This window comes from Aptenodytes forsteri, unplaced genomic scaffold (genome assembly GCF_000699145.1).
Source record: "Aptenodytes forsteri isolate BGI_AS27 unplaced genomic scaffold, ASM69914v1 Scaffold6, whole genome shotgun sequence".
NCBI classification, from domain to species: Eukaryota; Metazoa; Chordata; class Aves; order Sphenisciformes; family Spheniscidae; genus Aptenodytes; species Aptenodytes forsteri.
This window is the reverse complement of record NW_008795709.1, coordinates 1,859,112-1,876,186: the sequence shown is the minus strand read 5'-3', so window position 1 is coordinate 1,876,186 and position 17,075 is coordinate 1,859,112. Positions and strand designations below refer to the sequence as shown.

Sequence of the window (17,075 nt, the reverse complement as noted above, 5' to 3'; positions counted from 1 at the left end):
GGGGAGAGGAGGAAAAGTTGTGGATAACATTTTCAATCATTCCATCTCTTTCCACCTGAAGGACTATAAGCATTTTGACCTCTTGTGTTATTTTCCTTTAATCTGTCTCTCTCTGATGTAGAGCTTTGGGTCTTGAAGGACACAATCCTCTCCCCTGTCTTTAAGTGCCCACAGCTGAGCTGGTCACCCACCATGTCCTCCAAAGCCAATGGAGAGAAATAACAAGTTTCAGGTGCAATTCACATCATGTCTCTTGGACACCCACATTAAAATGTGATGACTCCAAGAGAAATGACCCCATCGACTTAAAATGGAGCACCACAGTTTAGATACCTAGATATTTGTCCCTGTGAATCCCACCCAAAGAATTGCAATCTGTAGTTACACTCACCTGCTGTCCAGCTGAGGCTCTTTTATGGGGCTTTTTTGGTCTTGCAAGTCTGGCTGGATAACACAGTGCTGTAGGTCATAGGAGCAAAGCTCCTATGAGTAAGATGAGTTTCACAAGCAACAAATTTAAGTGGTATTTTTAAAGTTGCCATCAAAATGCTTACTGTTAGAAAAAGAAACAACCAGGCAACTTGGCCAATCAAAATCTATCTATAGGTAGGTTATTTACAGATGGAAAATTGGCAGCACGGAAGGGAACTGGGCAGGTACTGCATGGGAAATACCGACTGAGCCTAATGGCTCTCCACCTTACCAGCCTGAAACCAACCAGGGACTGCAGGACTGAACCCCATTTGCTGGTACAGGATGCTTTTCTTTATTGTCACTTCCCCGAGCATCTTTTCCAGGTTTTTTTGCTCATCTGTAACGTGAGCAGACACTCAGGGAAATCCCATTCCCACCCTCATTCATTTTCAGCCATTTTCTTCCCCTTTCCATTCCTGTCTAATAATTCAGCTTAAGACCTTGACTTACAGGGTCATTTCAGGCCTCTCTGCACCCACTCAGAAATATAGCCCTAGTACATGATATCATTGCCCTACCAAGGAATCACTTTTCCCTGTTGTGCTGGGAAGAAAAAAAGACACATAGAAATTGAAATGCAGCTAAAAATATGGAAACTTGCACAGATGCCCTTATACCATAAGGCGCTGTGATTAACTAGACATTCAAAGTGTTTCTGGGTTATGGGCAAACGGTCCAAGGCATCAGACATGCTCAGGATTATTTTCCCTGGCACAGGCGAGTAGAAGTATTTGAGGAAATATGCACATATTCTTAACAAAACCATGAGTGCCAACAGAATGAGGTTCTATAAATCCTAACAAATGCTAAAGGCTAATGTAACTGCTAAAATAAAGCGTGCCAATAGTGTGCAAATTGATTCTAGCTTGGGGAACACTATCAAGCTAAATGAGGGCTGGTAAATTTGAGCAGTGCTATGGAGTCTGCAGCACGAGGGTCACTGGTTGGTGAAAGGATCAATCCACAAGCAGACTGGGGAAAGCTGCTGATTTCTACTCGGTTGTGTGTGGGTTACATATGTCCTAGCTATCACCCACCAGCATTGTCTTAATAGTATGTATGTGTATACAGACACGCACACACATATAGGCATGCCTCTTCTTGTTTCCAACACAGAGGATGTGCAACAGGGCAGAGTTAGGTGAGGAGATAGCTGATCTCACTGCCCTGAGACCATTGCTCAATGAGCTCTTTCCTGGTTGAATTCCTAAAACAAACGCAGCCCACCTTCACACCCAGCCTTCCCTGTGCAGCCGGTATCGACACACAAGGGGGACAACATACAAACAGGACAAAGCACATACAAGGCACCCTCCTATGAGGAAACTGAGCAGAAACGGCAAAGTCTGACCCAGCTTGTCTCTTTTTCATTTCCTGTTTTCCTCTCTCCCCTTTCCTGAAGGACATTGCTCCCATCAGCATGTCCTGGCTCTCCCAGTGAGCCTTCCTTTTGCTGCCTGCCTGCCATGCAGTCCTGCCAGCTGCCTGCGAATGCACCTGCCTGCTCCATTTCTGCTGGCAGTCAGCAATCCCTCCCCACCCTGCACTCCTGCAGGAGCTGGCCCCTGCCCCGCAGCCCCAAGGACCCTGAATCCCCCATGCAGAGGAGGACTCCTCAGTGGCAGAAATTAGATAGCCTCTCCCCAGTGCTTCCTTCTTGCTTCTTGCTCTGGCATTGCAGCGCCACTCTCTTTCCCTACGTCTCTAGCCTCCACCCACCTGCAAACTCATCTCTGTGCAGAAAAGATTCCCGGGGAAGCCAGCTCCAGCTCTGGTGCCTGCATGCCGGTTAATCTATGTCGTGTTTCATCTCTCTCTCGCTGATCGCTCTTTACCGAGCTTCCTCTCATGCTGCTGTTTCCTTCCCACTTCATCTCTCAGCCTTGGCAATGTAAGCAGGGGAATTCCCACCTAGGGGATCTGATTGGCATAAGAGCAGTAATGCCCTCAGTCCTTTTAAATGTGCCAACCCATAAAATTCTGGGTCTATGGTAAGAGCGTACTGTGTGACAGCCAAGTCCTCTCCTACCTCTCTCTCTGACCCTCTCTTTGAAATGATCGGCAAGACATATTTCCCTCCTTACCTCTAGGCACGCAGTCTCCTAATCTGTTTTATCAGTGCTCAGTATTTGCTGTCAGATGATTCACTCATCACTTACCTGGAGTTCAGCCTTGGTTAGCCTGTGAGCTATTCTTCTCCAAGAGAGCGAACAGAAAAATCCTTTTGTAGCAGACTTTGGACTAACCCTAGAGATATCATTATAACAGGAAAGTAGAACTGAAAGTGGTGTTCACAGGCTACACCCACAGAAACTATCATCTCATGTGTGTATATACGTATACACATACACACAGGAGTGTGAATATATACATATGTATAAGCACGTACACAGATATACATATATATGAATATGTCATATATACCCAACACACAGACAAGTGTGTGTGTATAAGCAAATTTCTCCATTTTTCAAATACTCGCTCAGCCCATATGCCAATGCTTTGCTATTTCACCACAAAATAATTGCATGTCTAAAGTTCAATCAAGATTCATTTAGGCTCTCCTGTACTTAAGCTCCAGCAACACAAGAAAAGGGGAGCATGGAAGTGCCAAGTTAGAGAAACCCACACCTAACTTTATCCCCTCAGAGACAATTTCAGGTTTCCACAAGAACCTCTAAAACACAAGAAACCCACAACAACTGTGACTCCAGGCACTCAGGGTGGGACCAGCTATCTTAATGTAAACATCTGTATCTACCTGCTTGTCTAGGTTCCCTTTGAAAATTGTGAAGAGCAATACAGTAGTTCTAGGAGATACCTCATACTGAAGTAGAAAGATTAATTACCTCTTATTGGTGTGATTTTCTTCACTGGTTATAAAGGAAGCTAAGTAGAGCTGTAAGGGGTGCATGGCCCAATGATTACTTAAATGTAATCAATGTAAAGAAGAGCAGAAACAAGAAGTGACCCAGTCTGCAACATCATCTAGCCCGCTCATTAGAAACACAGCCTCACACCCCACAAATAGAAGGCTTCAGCTATTTCTGTGGGAAGGTAGAAGGGAACATGGTGGTGACCATGAAGGAGAAACAAGCATTCACAGGGAGAAAGAAGCCTAAGGAAAAAAAAACCCAGTGATTTAATGCCTCTGGATTTCACCACAGACATTGTACAAGGTGCCAGGATGCTTCCTTCACAGGTATTGAGTAAACCCCAATCTGTGCATGGTGGTACGGACTCTGGTGTAACTAGCCAGAATAACAGACTTGTGAATGCAAGTATGTATTCAATACTGTCTTTTTCTGTGTTGCACAGCGATGGTAGGGCTTCAGAGGGCTTATTTTAATGTAAGTCCTCAGTTTTTTTCCAGAATTTAATTTTAATTGCCATGCTATGCATGATGGCACTGAAAATAAACTAAAGGAGAATAACAGACACGGGGGAGCATTGAAGCACTTGGCTTATATTTTCATTTGTAAATTACAATGCCATTGTTAGGAACTAGTTGGGGATGTGGTAACAGGAGGAAAAAGTACAGAAATACCCTACATACAGCTAAATGTATTTAGAAAAGTATATCAAGTCCAACGTGGCTTCCAAATATAATAGTTATTGGCAAGGATTTTGAAAGATCCGAGTATCAAATCACTGGAAAGCCTAAAGTGGGTCTTTCTCATTTAGTGAGATGATAATTATTTCTATACACAACAAAGCCAGTTATCCTTAGGCAGAAAAATAAAAAAGAAAAATTTCTTAGCAGGAAGAAACACTGACACATATCCTTTGTGGAAATATGCTGAAATAGGGACTGCTGGCTTATTCTACAACTTCAAGGCCCCTTTCAAGTTTTCCCAAAACATCTCCTGCTGCTCTTCTTCAAGAGGCCACTCCAGGTAGGTCTTTGTGTTCATGATCTTCCGCAGCTTGCAGAACCTCTTGGGAATCGCTTTGCTCTGGATGGGCTCCAGGAGGACGAGAATCGCTGCATCGTTGTTCTCGTCGAAGAGGCGGAAGTGCGAGAAGTCCAGCTCGTATTTGCACCACTCGCTCTGCACAAAGTGCTCGGACAGCACAAAGAGCGTTTTGTGGCTCTTCTCTATGGAGTCGATGATGTTGTCCACGATCCACTTCCCAGGCACAAAGTCCCGCTTATGGAGGCAGAGCCGAAAGGGGGGGCAGGCCTGCTCCAGCTCCCGCACCATTATGTTTTCCACCCAGTCGGAGTCGTTCTCGCTGTAGGAGACAAAAGCGTCATAGCAGATGTCCTTCGGAGGGGCTCGCTTGGGCTTCCGCTTGGCTTGGAGCCATGCCCAGGTCATTCTCAGGTACCAGACCGCGTGGTACTTGTAGCCGACGGCCACGAGGATGAGGATGACCAGGAACACCAGGGCGCAGATCAACGACACCACGAGGAACTTGTGGCACTCCATTAGGGAGAGGTGCACAGCTCCAACCTGCACCCCTCTCACTGCCAGGGGAGAGTCACAGACATACTTGTCTGGCCACCCCACCAGCACCTGGGCTATCCCGGCCTGGTGGTGGATGAAGGAGAGGAATTCACAGGAGCAGATGAAGTTGTTGTCACTGGCATCCAGCAGCTCCATTTTCTTGAAGGACTCAAACACTTCCCTGGAGAAACTGTTGAGCTTGTTTCTTCTGACTGACATGGCCACTAAGTTAGGAATGTGTGCGGCATCAGGCAAGGTCTTCAGCTGGTTTTTTGCAAGGTACAGCTCTTTGAGAAATGGGAGTTGCAGTCCAAACTCCTGCAGGTTGTTAGCGCTAACGTCCAAAACTTCCAGCGTCGGAGGGATGCAAGTTGTTAGTTTAGGAATTTGAGTGCTGGAGAGGTTTAAATATTTAAGGTTTTTTGGCCATTCGCACACATCTGGAATCTCACCAAACTTATTTTGGCTAATGTCAAGACTAATCAGTTTGGGTAGACGAGTTACAGAATTTGCAGTCTGTTTCAGAGATTTTAGAGAGTTTTGACTTAGATTTAAAGTTTGCAATGAAGGCCAAGCATCTTCACAGATTGTCTCATTTAAGCGATTATTTACAAGCAAATTATCATGAAAGTCCAGATACAGAAGTGATGAAAAATGTTTTGCAAGTTTGCATGGTACCATGAAAACTCTAGAGCTTGCAATGGTGAGTCTTTTCAGTTTGTTTATTTGTGACTCCATACCTTCCAGGTCAAGAAACAAATGAAATTCCTGAATCACCATATTTATTACTGATACTGTTTCAACTAAAGTTTCCCCACTGCTTGCAATTTCTTTAGTATCCCATGCTCCTTTTCCCTCAAGTACACAATCAATTGCCTCTAATACTCGTAAAGATATGATTTCCTTCAATAATATTGTTAGTCGGCTAACATATTGATCTGTGAACGAAGCATCTTTAAACGTAAGTTTTCGTATCGTAAAAGGAAGTGTAGAGTTCTGCACCAAGCTTTTTTTTTCAATCTCTAATTTGATTTCTCTCACTTCTAACCAAGTGACAGAGTGCAGAAGGTCCCTGACAATTGCTGAGAATACATTAGTACTTCTTAGGTTTATGATCATATGATTTATCTTCTTAATCGATTTCAAACTTCCTGGCTCGTACTGACTGAGATTGCCACCGTCAATCCACAACTTGTCCAGAAGCTCAATGCCCTCAAAGTTCCCTTGCCTTATCATGGAGAACTGTGGGTTGCCCAGGTGGAGAGAGCTCAGGTTCCGCAGGTTAGAAAAGGGGGAGCTTTCCCCCAGGTCTCTGTAGGAGTTCCCTTGAAGGTGAAGGTGCTGGAGCGAAAAAAGGTGCCCAAACCACACGGGGGACAAGTGAGCCAAGTTGTTATTTGATAAGTCCAAGCGCTCCAGTTTCCCAAGGGAGCGAAACGAGTCCTCATCTATTGAGCTGATTTTGTTGGACTGCAGCAGCAGGGCTCTCAGGCTCACAGCCTGCTGCAGGTCCTGGGATCGGATGTGCTTTATCCTGTTGTGGGCCAGGTTTAACACTGTGATTTTGGCCGTGAGCCCTGGGGGAATGAAGTCCAAGTCCATGGAAGAGCAGATGCAAAGCTGAGTGGCATCGCACGAAGGACAAGCCTGCTTCAGCGCTTGCTCTGTGGAGATGTTTGCAGCTAAGACCATGCAGATGGCCCACACTCGCCAGGTGTGTGTAGTTCTTGATTTGTGTTCTGTTTGGTTGAACATTTTGCTGTAGGAAACAGAAAGGAGAGAAGGTAGTGTTGATTTTTAGCTTTGAACAGCAACTGAAAACAGTTGAAAACCTGTGCAATTTTATTAGGAAGTTCAGATTCGAATTTTTTCTTGTAAGAGTTATCCTGTGATATCAGTTTTCCTCTCCTACTTCAGCTGCTCAGCCCTGCAAACATGGCGTGCTACTCATCCCTGGAGTACAGCCATACCCCATGCCATGTCTCAACAGTGTATGGCTATAGCTCTCGCCTCTTACATCTCTCACATTACGCCTCCTCTCAGCAACGAAGTTACAGCTGGATGTTTCAACCCTAAACAGGGGAAGATAGTTAGATCATCAATGATCTGAATGAGGGGATCAAGTGCTCCCTCAGGAAGTTTGCAGAAGACACCAAGTTGGGCGGGAGTGTTGATCTGCTCGAGGGTAGGAAGGCTCTGCAGAGGGACCTGGACAGGCTGGATCGATGGGCCCAGGCCAACTGTATGAGATTCAACAAGGCCAAGTGCCGGGTCCTGCCCTTTGGCCACAACAACCCCATGCAACACTACAGGCTTGGGGAAGAGTGGCTGGAAAGCTGCCGGGTGGAAAGGGACCTGGGGGTGCTGGTCGCCAGCCGGCTGAACATGAGCCGGCAGCGTGCCCAGGCGGCCAAGAAGGCCAATGGCATCCTGGCCTGTATCAGAAATAGTGTGGCCAGCAGGAGTAGGGAAGTGATTGTCCCCCTGTACTCGGCACTGGTGAGGCTGCACCTCGACTACTGTGTTCAGTTTTGGGCCCCTCCCTACAAGAAGGACATTGAGGTGCTGGAGCGTGTCCAGAGAAGGGCAACGAGGCTGGTGAGGGGTCTAGAGAACAAGTCTTATGAGGAGCGGCTGAGGGAACTGGGGTTGTTTAGCCTGGGGAAAAGGAGGCTGAGGGGAGACCTCATCGCTCTCTACAGCTACCTGACAGGAGGTTGTAGTGAGGTGGGTGTCGGTCTCTTCTCCCAAGTAGCAAGCAATAGGACAAGAGGAAATGGCCTCAAGTTGCTCCAGGGGAGGTTCAGATTGGATATTAGGAAAAATCTCTTCACCGAAAGGGTTGTCAGGCATTGGAACAGGCTGCCCAGGGAAGTGGTTGGGTCACCATCCCTGGAGGTATTTAAAAGACGTGTAGACGTGGCGCTTAGGGACATGGTTTAGTGGTGGACTTGGCAGTGTTAGGTTAATGGTTGGACTCAATGGTCTTAAAGGTCTTTTTCAACCTAAATGATTCTGTGATTCTCTGATTCTAAATGCTCAGAGCCTTTGCAGTGTCAGCCTGCCCATCTAGTATGGCTACCCAGCAGGCAGAAGCCCAAACAGAGAGCGTCCCCCCTCTCGGTCCTTCAAGTGGGCTGTGGCTTCCAACACCACAAATTTTCCCGGAAGAGATTTTGGGGTCCCCTGCATGGAGTCTCACCAGCCTCAGGGCTTCTAAAAAGCATGCTGCATAGGCTCCTGACACACCCTTTTACACACTGTGTAAGCAATTTACACTCTTTACTGGAACGGCAGAACAAGTTGATATGTAACCAAACAAGTCTATCGCCCTTTTCTGTAAATCAACACTGGTAATAGATGGGAATTAGATGTTACTGTCACCCTATAAACAGTGGATGTAATTAGAACAATACTGATTTTAATTTACAGAAGGGCTGTGTTTCCTGCCACGGGTGCCAAAGAACATTTCACCATTGGCTACACCGGAAAATAAGTCACTTATTAAAGCTCACAAGCTGCTGTAAACAGTTGCAGTACTGCAGACGAACAGTACCCCCAAATCCTGAATAAGCAGAGAGTAAATACTTACCTTGTGTACCGCATGCTGTGTTTCAGTCTCCTTTTGCGCTGATCATGTACTCTGGGATCCAGGTGGTCACCTCATACCTGCAAGCACAACAAAAACTGGAAACCCTTTGGCAGGCCTGATGCGACGACAGTCCTGGAGTGAGAAAATATTTCAGCCTGTGCTCCTCAAACAAAACTTTATGTTGATGGTTTCCCAACGTCCTCTAACTACTCAGCTGGTGAAGCATACCGGTTTGCATGAGTTTTCTTTAGTGGCTACTCCCCTAAGGTAACCATGGCTTCTGAAGAGTTTGGCATTGTCCAGCATGCATGACACTGGCCTTCAAACTCACATTTCAACCACTTCTATCGCTGCTGCTGACCGGGGACACAAAGCTGGCACAGATTGTGTTTGCACTCTCGTCTTCACAAGCTGAAATTCAGTGGCAGATCTCTCTCCTTTTGTCAGTCATCACCCATTGCTGGAAAGGCTGATGCAACCATTTTGCGCAAGTCATTCTTTCACAATCACTTCCTCTAACATTAAGTGCAGAAATAGTTCCTAGGCCAAACTGCATTCACCTCATTGTACCTCTACTTTCAATACTTACTGTTTGGTATGCATTGGGGGTTGTTAACTGTACCGAGCAACAGAACATCTCAGCACAGTCAAGCTATTTTGTTGTGTAGGTTCTGTAAAATGTTATCATTATATAGATTGATATATATATAATATTGATATAAATGTTGGAGTCAAATTATTTAGTCAAAGAGAGTACTAGAGAAACACTCAGCATCATTTCATTTCCTAGGACACCGCAGACATATGTTATCAACAAATAGAGAATGCATAAGAATGGGAACGATATTCTGTCTGAAAAAGAAGACACAGTTTGAAAGAAAGTATCCCTCTGTAAACATCCAAGGCAATTTTGAGAGGGGAGGTTTGATGATATTTATTTTAGCCTGACTGAATGGAAACACACAGCTGGTCAAATGGCCAAGCATGCTGCATGCATAAAGGGGTAGGGAGTCTTCCTACCAGCTCTGAAAGGGAAACCCATTAAATTCAAACACCAAACCTTCCTACTGCAGTTTCCATTTTTTTTCTGTGTGCAGAAATTGTCACGATCTGCTGCCCGCTTGCACCAAGAGGTACCTGCCTGAGAGCAGACAGACTGACTGATTCCTGCCACATGTCAGAGGGCCCACAGCAGCATCTGTGTGCTCAAGGGTGGCAAAGCCCAGGCAGAAGCCCGGGTGCGTCTCATAGCAACCTTCAGTCCCACTGCATTGAAATTAGCATTGCCCATGAGGTTGAGAACCTGACGCTTTCGAAAAAAAGGAATTGAAAGACTGAGATACCCTTGTATTTTCTGTCTGCTACAGAGAATAGATGATAAGCATAACAACATTTTAAAGTAGAGACAGAGCCGCTGTGAGACACAGCAGAGAAGGGAAATGGTCTTTTAGTGAAGGGGTGTCATCAACTTCCCCAAAGCTACCTCTTCCCTCTAGCACCACTCAGCTGGAATGGTTCTTGTTCTTCAAGAGGGAAGACTTCCAGTTTTCAAAACGTTTAAAAATGTTGATTCTCAGTTTGACGCGACTCATTCCTATATGTTTTTGTCATCAAAATTGCAGCTCCTTGATAAAGTTAAGTATAGTTAAATTTGTGAAGAGCTTTGGAGAAGATGACCACATATGAGGCCACATACTTCATTGAATGCAAAATGAGCACGCTTTTCTATCTGTTACAGCTTCACCACCGTGCTTTCGTGGAGACTCGAGGTAGGCACCAGCTATTTTTTCAGAAGCACCAACTTTCTCCTATCATCCAGGCTCAGCCCACTCTCATCATGCTTCTAAACTGGGCTGGGTTTCTGGTTTCTCTCAGAAAGAGAAGACCGGAGCGACCCTGCCCACCTTCCCATGCCACAATTCACAAACCTTGCAGTTCATTTCAGCAAACTGCTTAAAAAGCCAAGAAATCAGGGTGGGCCTTCTGCTTGTTTCCATCAGTAGGGAAAAAATGTCTACAAGCAGCACAACTTCTCGTTCTCATTCCAGGTCAATTTGTCAGGATTCATCAGGTTATCCGGAGTCAGGAAGGTCCAAAGATGCTCAAGGTGGCCAGAAATGCCCTCCACAAGCTGCCACACACACAGAGGCAAGATACCAGCCACCTGCCTCCCAGAGCATCAGCTTCCAAATTGAGCTGCAACCTGGACTCGAAACAACTTCTTCTGAAATCAAAGAGTCTAGAGTAGGAGAAAGCTGCTGTCTTTTAAGTTGAGAATACCGTTCATCTGCTTTTTCTCCAGAGTAACCGCATGTTTAGCATTGAACAAAGCACGTTGTGGGTGCTTTCTCTCCTCCTCCAAGTTTAAGCTATGATTATCCTTCCTCTTTTACGGTGTTTAAAAAAGGCACATGCCTCCATCTGTGCCAGTACATTACTTTTTCCCAGCAGCAGGGCACAGATCTGCAACAAGCCTGTGCTTTTGTAACTGCTGATGTTCCAAGCGAGACACCACACAAGCCTTTGTCAGATAGATAGGGCTGAGACAGAGCTGTGGTCATCATTTTTGAAGCTCTCTTGCTTTAAACGTTCCTGTTTAGCCAACAGCAGCACAAGAAGCACACATTTCCCTCAGCCAGCTCTTCCCTGACCCCCAGCTACAGCCTGCTCAGCATTCCTGCCTCCTGCGGCTCAGTGCTGGGTCCCTGCATTGCCTCTGCTGGCAGAGGGACAGGCTCCTGCCACAACCCTCCTCCACTAGTAAACTGCTGCTGCTAGACAGGGCAGCGACCAGTGATGGAGGGCTGTATTAGATGAGTGTTGACCAAAATAGATGTAGAAACAGAAATATATTTATATGGCCAGAACCCCACAGGGATGGACTTGTTGATCAAAAACCATGGAACACATGGCAACACTTGTCCTCAGTCAGTCTGCCATCAGAGTTACAAGGATTATTTCACTATTATATCCCCACTGCCTCCTCTTTCTGCATCTGTGTTGTGTTACTCAGGGAACGCAGCTTTAGGATCAGACTCCAGTTGCTAGAGCCCTGCAGCTCTCTCCCCTCTGCCAGCCAGAGGTACCGACTCCTCTATTTTCTGCAGTATCTGGGCATGTCGCACTCTTTAAAGCACTTCCCCTCCCCGGTCCCACATAGCAGGATCCTGCAACCCATCCCCTCCCTTCCTCTCTTTCCTCCTGTATGTCAGCATCCACATGCAGAGCTGCTTTTTGGTTTTCTGCTGAGAGCGACAAGTGAGCAGTGCAGAAGGGGCCCAACCCGGGCCACACCCTGCCCCAGACCCCTGCCTTGAAGAAAAGGCAGAAGCAGTAGAATCCGTTGGCCAGCCTGAGATATGAGCAGAAACGCTTTCCAAATCTTTGCAAGCAGCGCAAAACTGCTTCCTGATACTTACCCCTGGTAACGAGGATGTGTCAGTGCGTCAGCTCGGCTGCAGCGGTGCCAGCCGGGCTGAGCCCAGGGCACTCTTTTCCTAACCCCCCCCTGGAAACGGATGGTGAGGAAAAGTGGTCAAATCTGTGCTTGCAGGCTTTGGAGCAGGAGGTATAATACTCGTATAATTGAAAGCAGAACGGCTTGGCATCCTTTCATGGTCCTGGAAGCAAGAGCCTTGGCATGCACTGCTGGTGCCTGTGCTTTAATCTGACTTGCAGGGCTTCGGGTATTCATCTTCAAACGACAACAAAAAGGAACATTATAATGAAAAATAAACAATTTTAACTTTGTCGTGTTCCATATCAGGCCTACCCTGCCAGCCGCTCAATCCCCTGGTTAGATCTTCAGACTGAAAGTTAAAATGCAAAGAAGCAGATTCCCTTTATTTTTCTTCTGGGCTATCCTTGCCCTGCCATTGTGGCAGAGCATGAAAATGCTGTGTAAATGGTTACTCATTCAACAGCCAGCCTTCGGGACTGACTTTGCCAAGGAAGCAGGGTTGTGAGGTGGTTTTTTTTGTCTTACTTTTTCTGAAAGCATTCAGTTGAAAAAAAAGGACGCTGATTTGCTGCCTTAACAGAGGAGCAGCTAGCAGGGAAGTTTGCAGGCTAAGACACCAAAGCTTATTCTAATAACATGGAAAGTTTTGTTTTCCTAGAACAGTTGCATCAGCATGACTCAACAGAGAAAAGACCTCATTTCTGCCAAAATAGTCCTGATGAGTTTTTGACTCCCAAGGAAATTGCATCAACAGAAAGCAACCTGCATGCAAGGCGAAGCTGGACGATACAGTTCCTTTCTTACTTTGCACTTTAGGTGGGGTGAAAACAATTTGTTTCTGTCAGGATTGTTAGGATTTTCCATTAATGCACAGCTATAAAACGGTAAATACTATAGCAAGTTTTGGCGCTCAGTTCTGAAGATCACTATGACAAACACACAAAACCCCGTTATCAGCACCGTTCAGATTTGTTACTCCAAAATGAGAACTCTGAGACAACTCACGCAGAACAGGTCCCCCCAACCATCGCCACTCGCTCCCCAGAGCTGCGTGGGGCTGGACTCCAGCCAAGCACGCTGAGAGGTAGCTCAGCCACACACAAACGCTGGACACACAGTGGGATCAAAGGCACTCACGTATAAGCATGCCTGCCACGGGACCTCCTGGCACGCTGCAGGGAGTAAGGCAAAATATAAAACCGATACCAACAACTAATGAAACTCCCTCGGCGCGTGGGGGGGAGAGGTCTGTCAAATCTGGAAATACATCTGGTTGAGTATAACTTCCTCCGAGTGCCGCCCAGGGCTTCCTGCATCCCTGCGGAAGGGGTCCAGCTCCCAGAGAAGATGCAGGGATGGGAACCACATGTGGAAGCAGGTGCCCAAGACCCACAAAGAGGCTGCTCAAAGCAGCCTTGACCTCAGCTTTTCTTACAGGCTAGCTTGGTTGTACCAGTCCTTATACTTCCCATATTCGTAACCCTGGATCTCCTCAGGCACTCCCCAGGGAGCCTAATCAGGCTGTAGGACTCAGGAACCTGAAACACAAACATCATGGTACTGGGACCTCGGAGGTCAGCCCAAATGTACCTCTCATCACCTGGGCAAATGGGCTCCCAGCTTGCTGCTGCTGGGGATCCATCCCCTAAAACAGACGTAATCTGGAAATCACGTTTTCTTTTAATATATTTTCTGCAATTTTCATACTGTTAATTGGTTCAACATTATCAACGTACAAATCTACTTCTTTAGTTTTTTAGACACCTTCAGGAAATACCTCTGTGTAACTTTCCAAAATACCACTCAGTGTTCTGAAGGACTTACTTTCTTTGCTCTACATACATCGCACACTTGTTGTGTCGATCAATTTGCTTTGCTGCATCCCAAACTACATGACAGGTCATCTGTTATGGGCTGCCCAGAGAAGTATTTGGAGACATAAAACATAGTTCCAGCTTTTAAGAAAATGAGGTACCACACCTACTTCAAAACAAGGATTTTACAGGTTTCCGGACAGAGCTGCAGCCACCCTCGGCTCTGGCCTCCCAGGAGGCCCCAAACCTGCCCATGCTGAGACAGCGCCGTCCCCCCAGTGCGTCCCCGGCCATCGGGGCCGCTGTAGGTACCCAAGGGTTGGGGTCCTCATGTACCCTACAAGGCACAAGCTGCGCTACGGGGGGGTGGGGAGAGAGAGGAATGGGATCTCTTACACTCACTATTAGACGGCTTCTGCTTCATTTCAGCTCACCAGGAGAGAAAATACCCTGTCACAGCCCACCGGGTGCAAGCCATCACCGGCAGGCTGTTGTAAGGAAGTTAGGGTTTAACATCCTGGCACTGGAATTTCCCGCAAGGAGGAAAAACGGCTTCGCTCAGCCCTGAGGAAAAGCTCCTTCGAGAGAGGCTGAGCAAAGGGACATGCGTGTCGGTGCGCTTCAGTGCAGGAAAGGTCCAGCAAACCTTGTCTTGCCTCGTTGAGAGGAGTGCATAGACACACGTCTCATGCCTAGCTCTATCTAGTGCTATTAAACTGAGAAAGCGCTTTCTTTTTTTCTCTTTTTTAATTTTTTTTTCTTTCTTTCTTTTTAATGGAAGGGAAACATTCCTGGGAATGGGACCAAGTCCTTGCATAACCAGCTAGAGTTTGTTTCCTGTACGGAGATGGAAAACACTGTGCTGGGATGCAGAGATACATATTTAACTGTTTGTTATACCAAAAAAAAAAAAAATTGTGTTTAACAGTTGGGCAAGAATCTGAGCAGGAAATGAATCAGATCATTATTATATGCCATAAAAATATAAAGATTTTTGTATTCGTTCCAAAAAAGACAATGCCAGGATATATTTTGCACAGGTAGTTCAGGCTTTGCATTCAACTGCTGCTTCCCTCTGTACCTGATGCCATGAAATATTTCAGACATGACAGTGCATTTCAGAAAGAGAAAACCAGTCCATTCCAAATGTCTATTTTCAGTTATTCAAGACCTCAGAAGCTCTTTCTTCAGTGCAGGTACTTTTCTTGATTTATCTCCTACCAAAGCTCAATACTTTAAAAAATTAGGAAAAATCTAATGAGCTATTTCTAAGTTTTTCTGCCCTGGAAAAATGACATGTTTTGTGAGTTTCTTGCAGGGATTATTTCTATTGTGTTCTTTTGCATTTGTATAATTTTTTAAACCAACTTTTTAGAGGCTTGAATACAGCAAAGTTGTGAACACCCATGATAAAATCATTTTTACTAAAAATTAAAATCCTGATCATAAAATGTCAATAAGTATTTCAAAAGTGTGTGTTGAATCTGACAGAGCCACCAAACATCTTCAAATAATTAGATATTTCCAATATCTGACCATTCTCTGACTTTCCAGACTTGAACATGATTGAAAACAGACGTCCCAAGCTGATTTTCAAGTACACACTCAGCTATTTTAATCATTCCTCCTAAATTATCCTCAGATTGCATTTCTTGCTCTTCTGTAAGTTTTGTTGAGTGTAGCAGTACCAGCTTAGTAATGATAGATTCAGAACGGACCGTGTAACTCTTGTACCTGTACTGCAGTATGACTTTTTATCTTTATCGCAGTATCTACGGAAAGAAACTCCCCATAGTAGGGGATCAACCCCCAATACAAGGTGCTTTCTACTACTGTGAAATACCCACATTTACAAACTTCGAGTTGAATTCCTCTCTAACGCATCCAAAGTTACCTGGACGTGGTACGTAAGGCATGGCTGTGCCTTGGCAATGTCCAGGATGGTCTGGAGACGCCTGTGACAAGCCCCGCTGCAGCCAACCACGCTCTCCCAGAGCAGTGCGTTAGTCAACAGCTTTGATGGGAAATGCTTTGCTTTGCTTCCCAGAGCAGTGCGTTAGTCAACAGCTTCGATGGGAAATGCTTTGCTTTGCTTTGCGTTGCTTTGCTTTCTTCAGGTTTTGTTTCAACGCAGCGGTTTCTGCCAGGTCATGGTGTCCGTTGGAAGAAAGGGAGCACAGGCCAGGCAGCAATGGCATGGACTTAGGAGGGAATAGTCCTTCCTCAGCAATGTCCCGTTACTCCAACAGTGATGGTCCAGAAACATTGCCAACCCTGTAGACCTTTTAGCAGGACTTAGGAACTCCAGCAGAGACCAAAACCCCAGTGCAATAAGAGATTGTAAGCACAGGGTAACAGAAAACAAAAAACCCCGCTCTTCACTTGAAAGCAAGTAGGGAACTTATACAAAGATTGCAACAGGGGGTTGTAGTAATATTAAAAAGACTTTTGTAGATCTCTAGTAAGTGTAGGATGCATGGTAACTCATGCTTTCAAGTTTTGCTCTGTAGTTTGCAGCTTTTGGACAGAAGAGTTATCAAAGGAAGAGGAATCAAAGGAAATATCATAGGCAAAAAAGCAGTAAAAACAACCAACCTTCATCTCAACAGCTGGAGCTACCGGAGAAGAATAAGTTGGTTCAGAGATAACCATAGTGTTACCTTACATCTGCTCGACTGTGGGAAAGAGCATCAAATTAGATGCACTCTCTTACCTTGTATCAATTCAGGTGATATTCCTCCAACGCTGAACTCACCGTGAGGTTTGCACCTGCAGGCACAAGAAGATCTTTGTTTCTTTGGGTCCTAGCATCCAACATTTAACAACTCTTACCCAATAGACTGGCCACCTGGTTTGTTTTCAGCTTATAACTTACACAAGTGTCAGTATAAAGATTCTTTTCTATTTATAGAAATTATGTTTCATTTGCACTTCTTTCATGTGCTATTTTTATGACATCATTTTAAAGTAATTTCCTGTATGTTCCATGATTAATAGGTTCAACAAATTTCCTTTAAAATCAGTCCTTCAGAGTTCTTTATTTCTCTGGGGTTGGTTCCTTGAACTCTTTGTTCCCAGCTCACATCTGGGACCAAAAGGCCAAGCAAAGCATACTGAGATGCATGACCCTCTGTTGAGAGGACTCCCTCTTGGTCATCTCTCTGCTGTCTCCATGTTTCCATCTGATCGCGTCCTCTCTGATGTTTGCAAAGCCTTCCAGTTGAATAGTAGCTTTCAAAAGTCACTAACAAAAATGCAGGGAGTAACGGGAGAAGGGATGGATA

The 17,075-nt window shown here is 45.5% G+C and overlaps 1 protein-coding gene across 1 annotated transcript; it reads right to left on the bottom strand.

Moving 5' to 3' along the window:
- Positions 1-3,943: 3,943 nt before the first annotated feature.
- LOC103902317 (toll-like receptor 2 type-1) lies at positions 3,944-6,680 on the bottom strand. Its single transcript, XM_009283352.2, has one exon. The coding sequence runs from the start codon at positions 6,678-6,680 to the stop codon at positions 4,299-4,301; it is 2,382 nt and encodes a 793-aa protein (XP_009281627.1). The 3' UTR covers positions 3,944-4,298.
- Between the last annotated feature and the right edge of the window lie 10,395 nt (positions 6,681-17,075).

Coding starts and splice junctions, on each gene's coding strand:
- LOC103902317 (XM_009283352.2), bottom strand. CDS start 6,680: ATGTTCAACCAAACAGAACACAAATCAAGAACTACACACACCTGGCGA.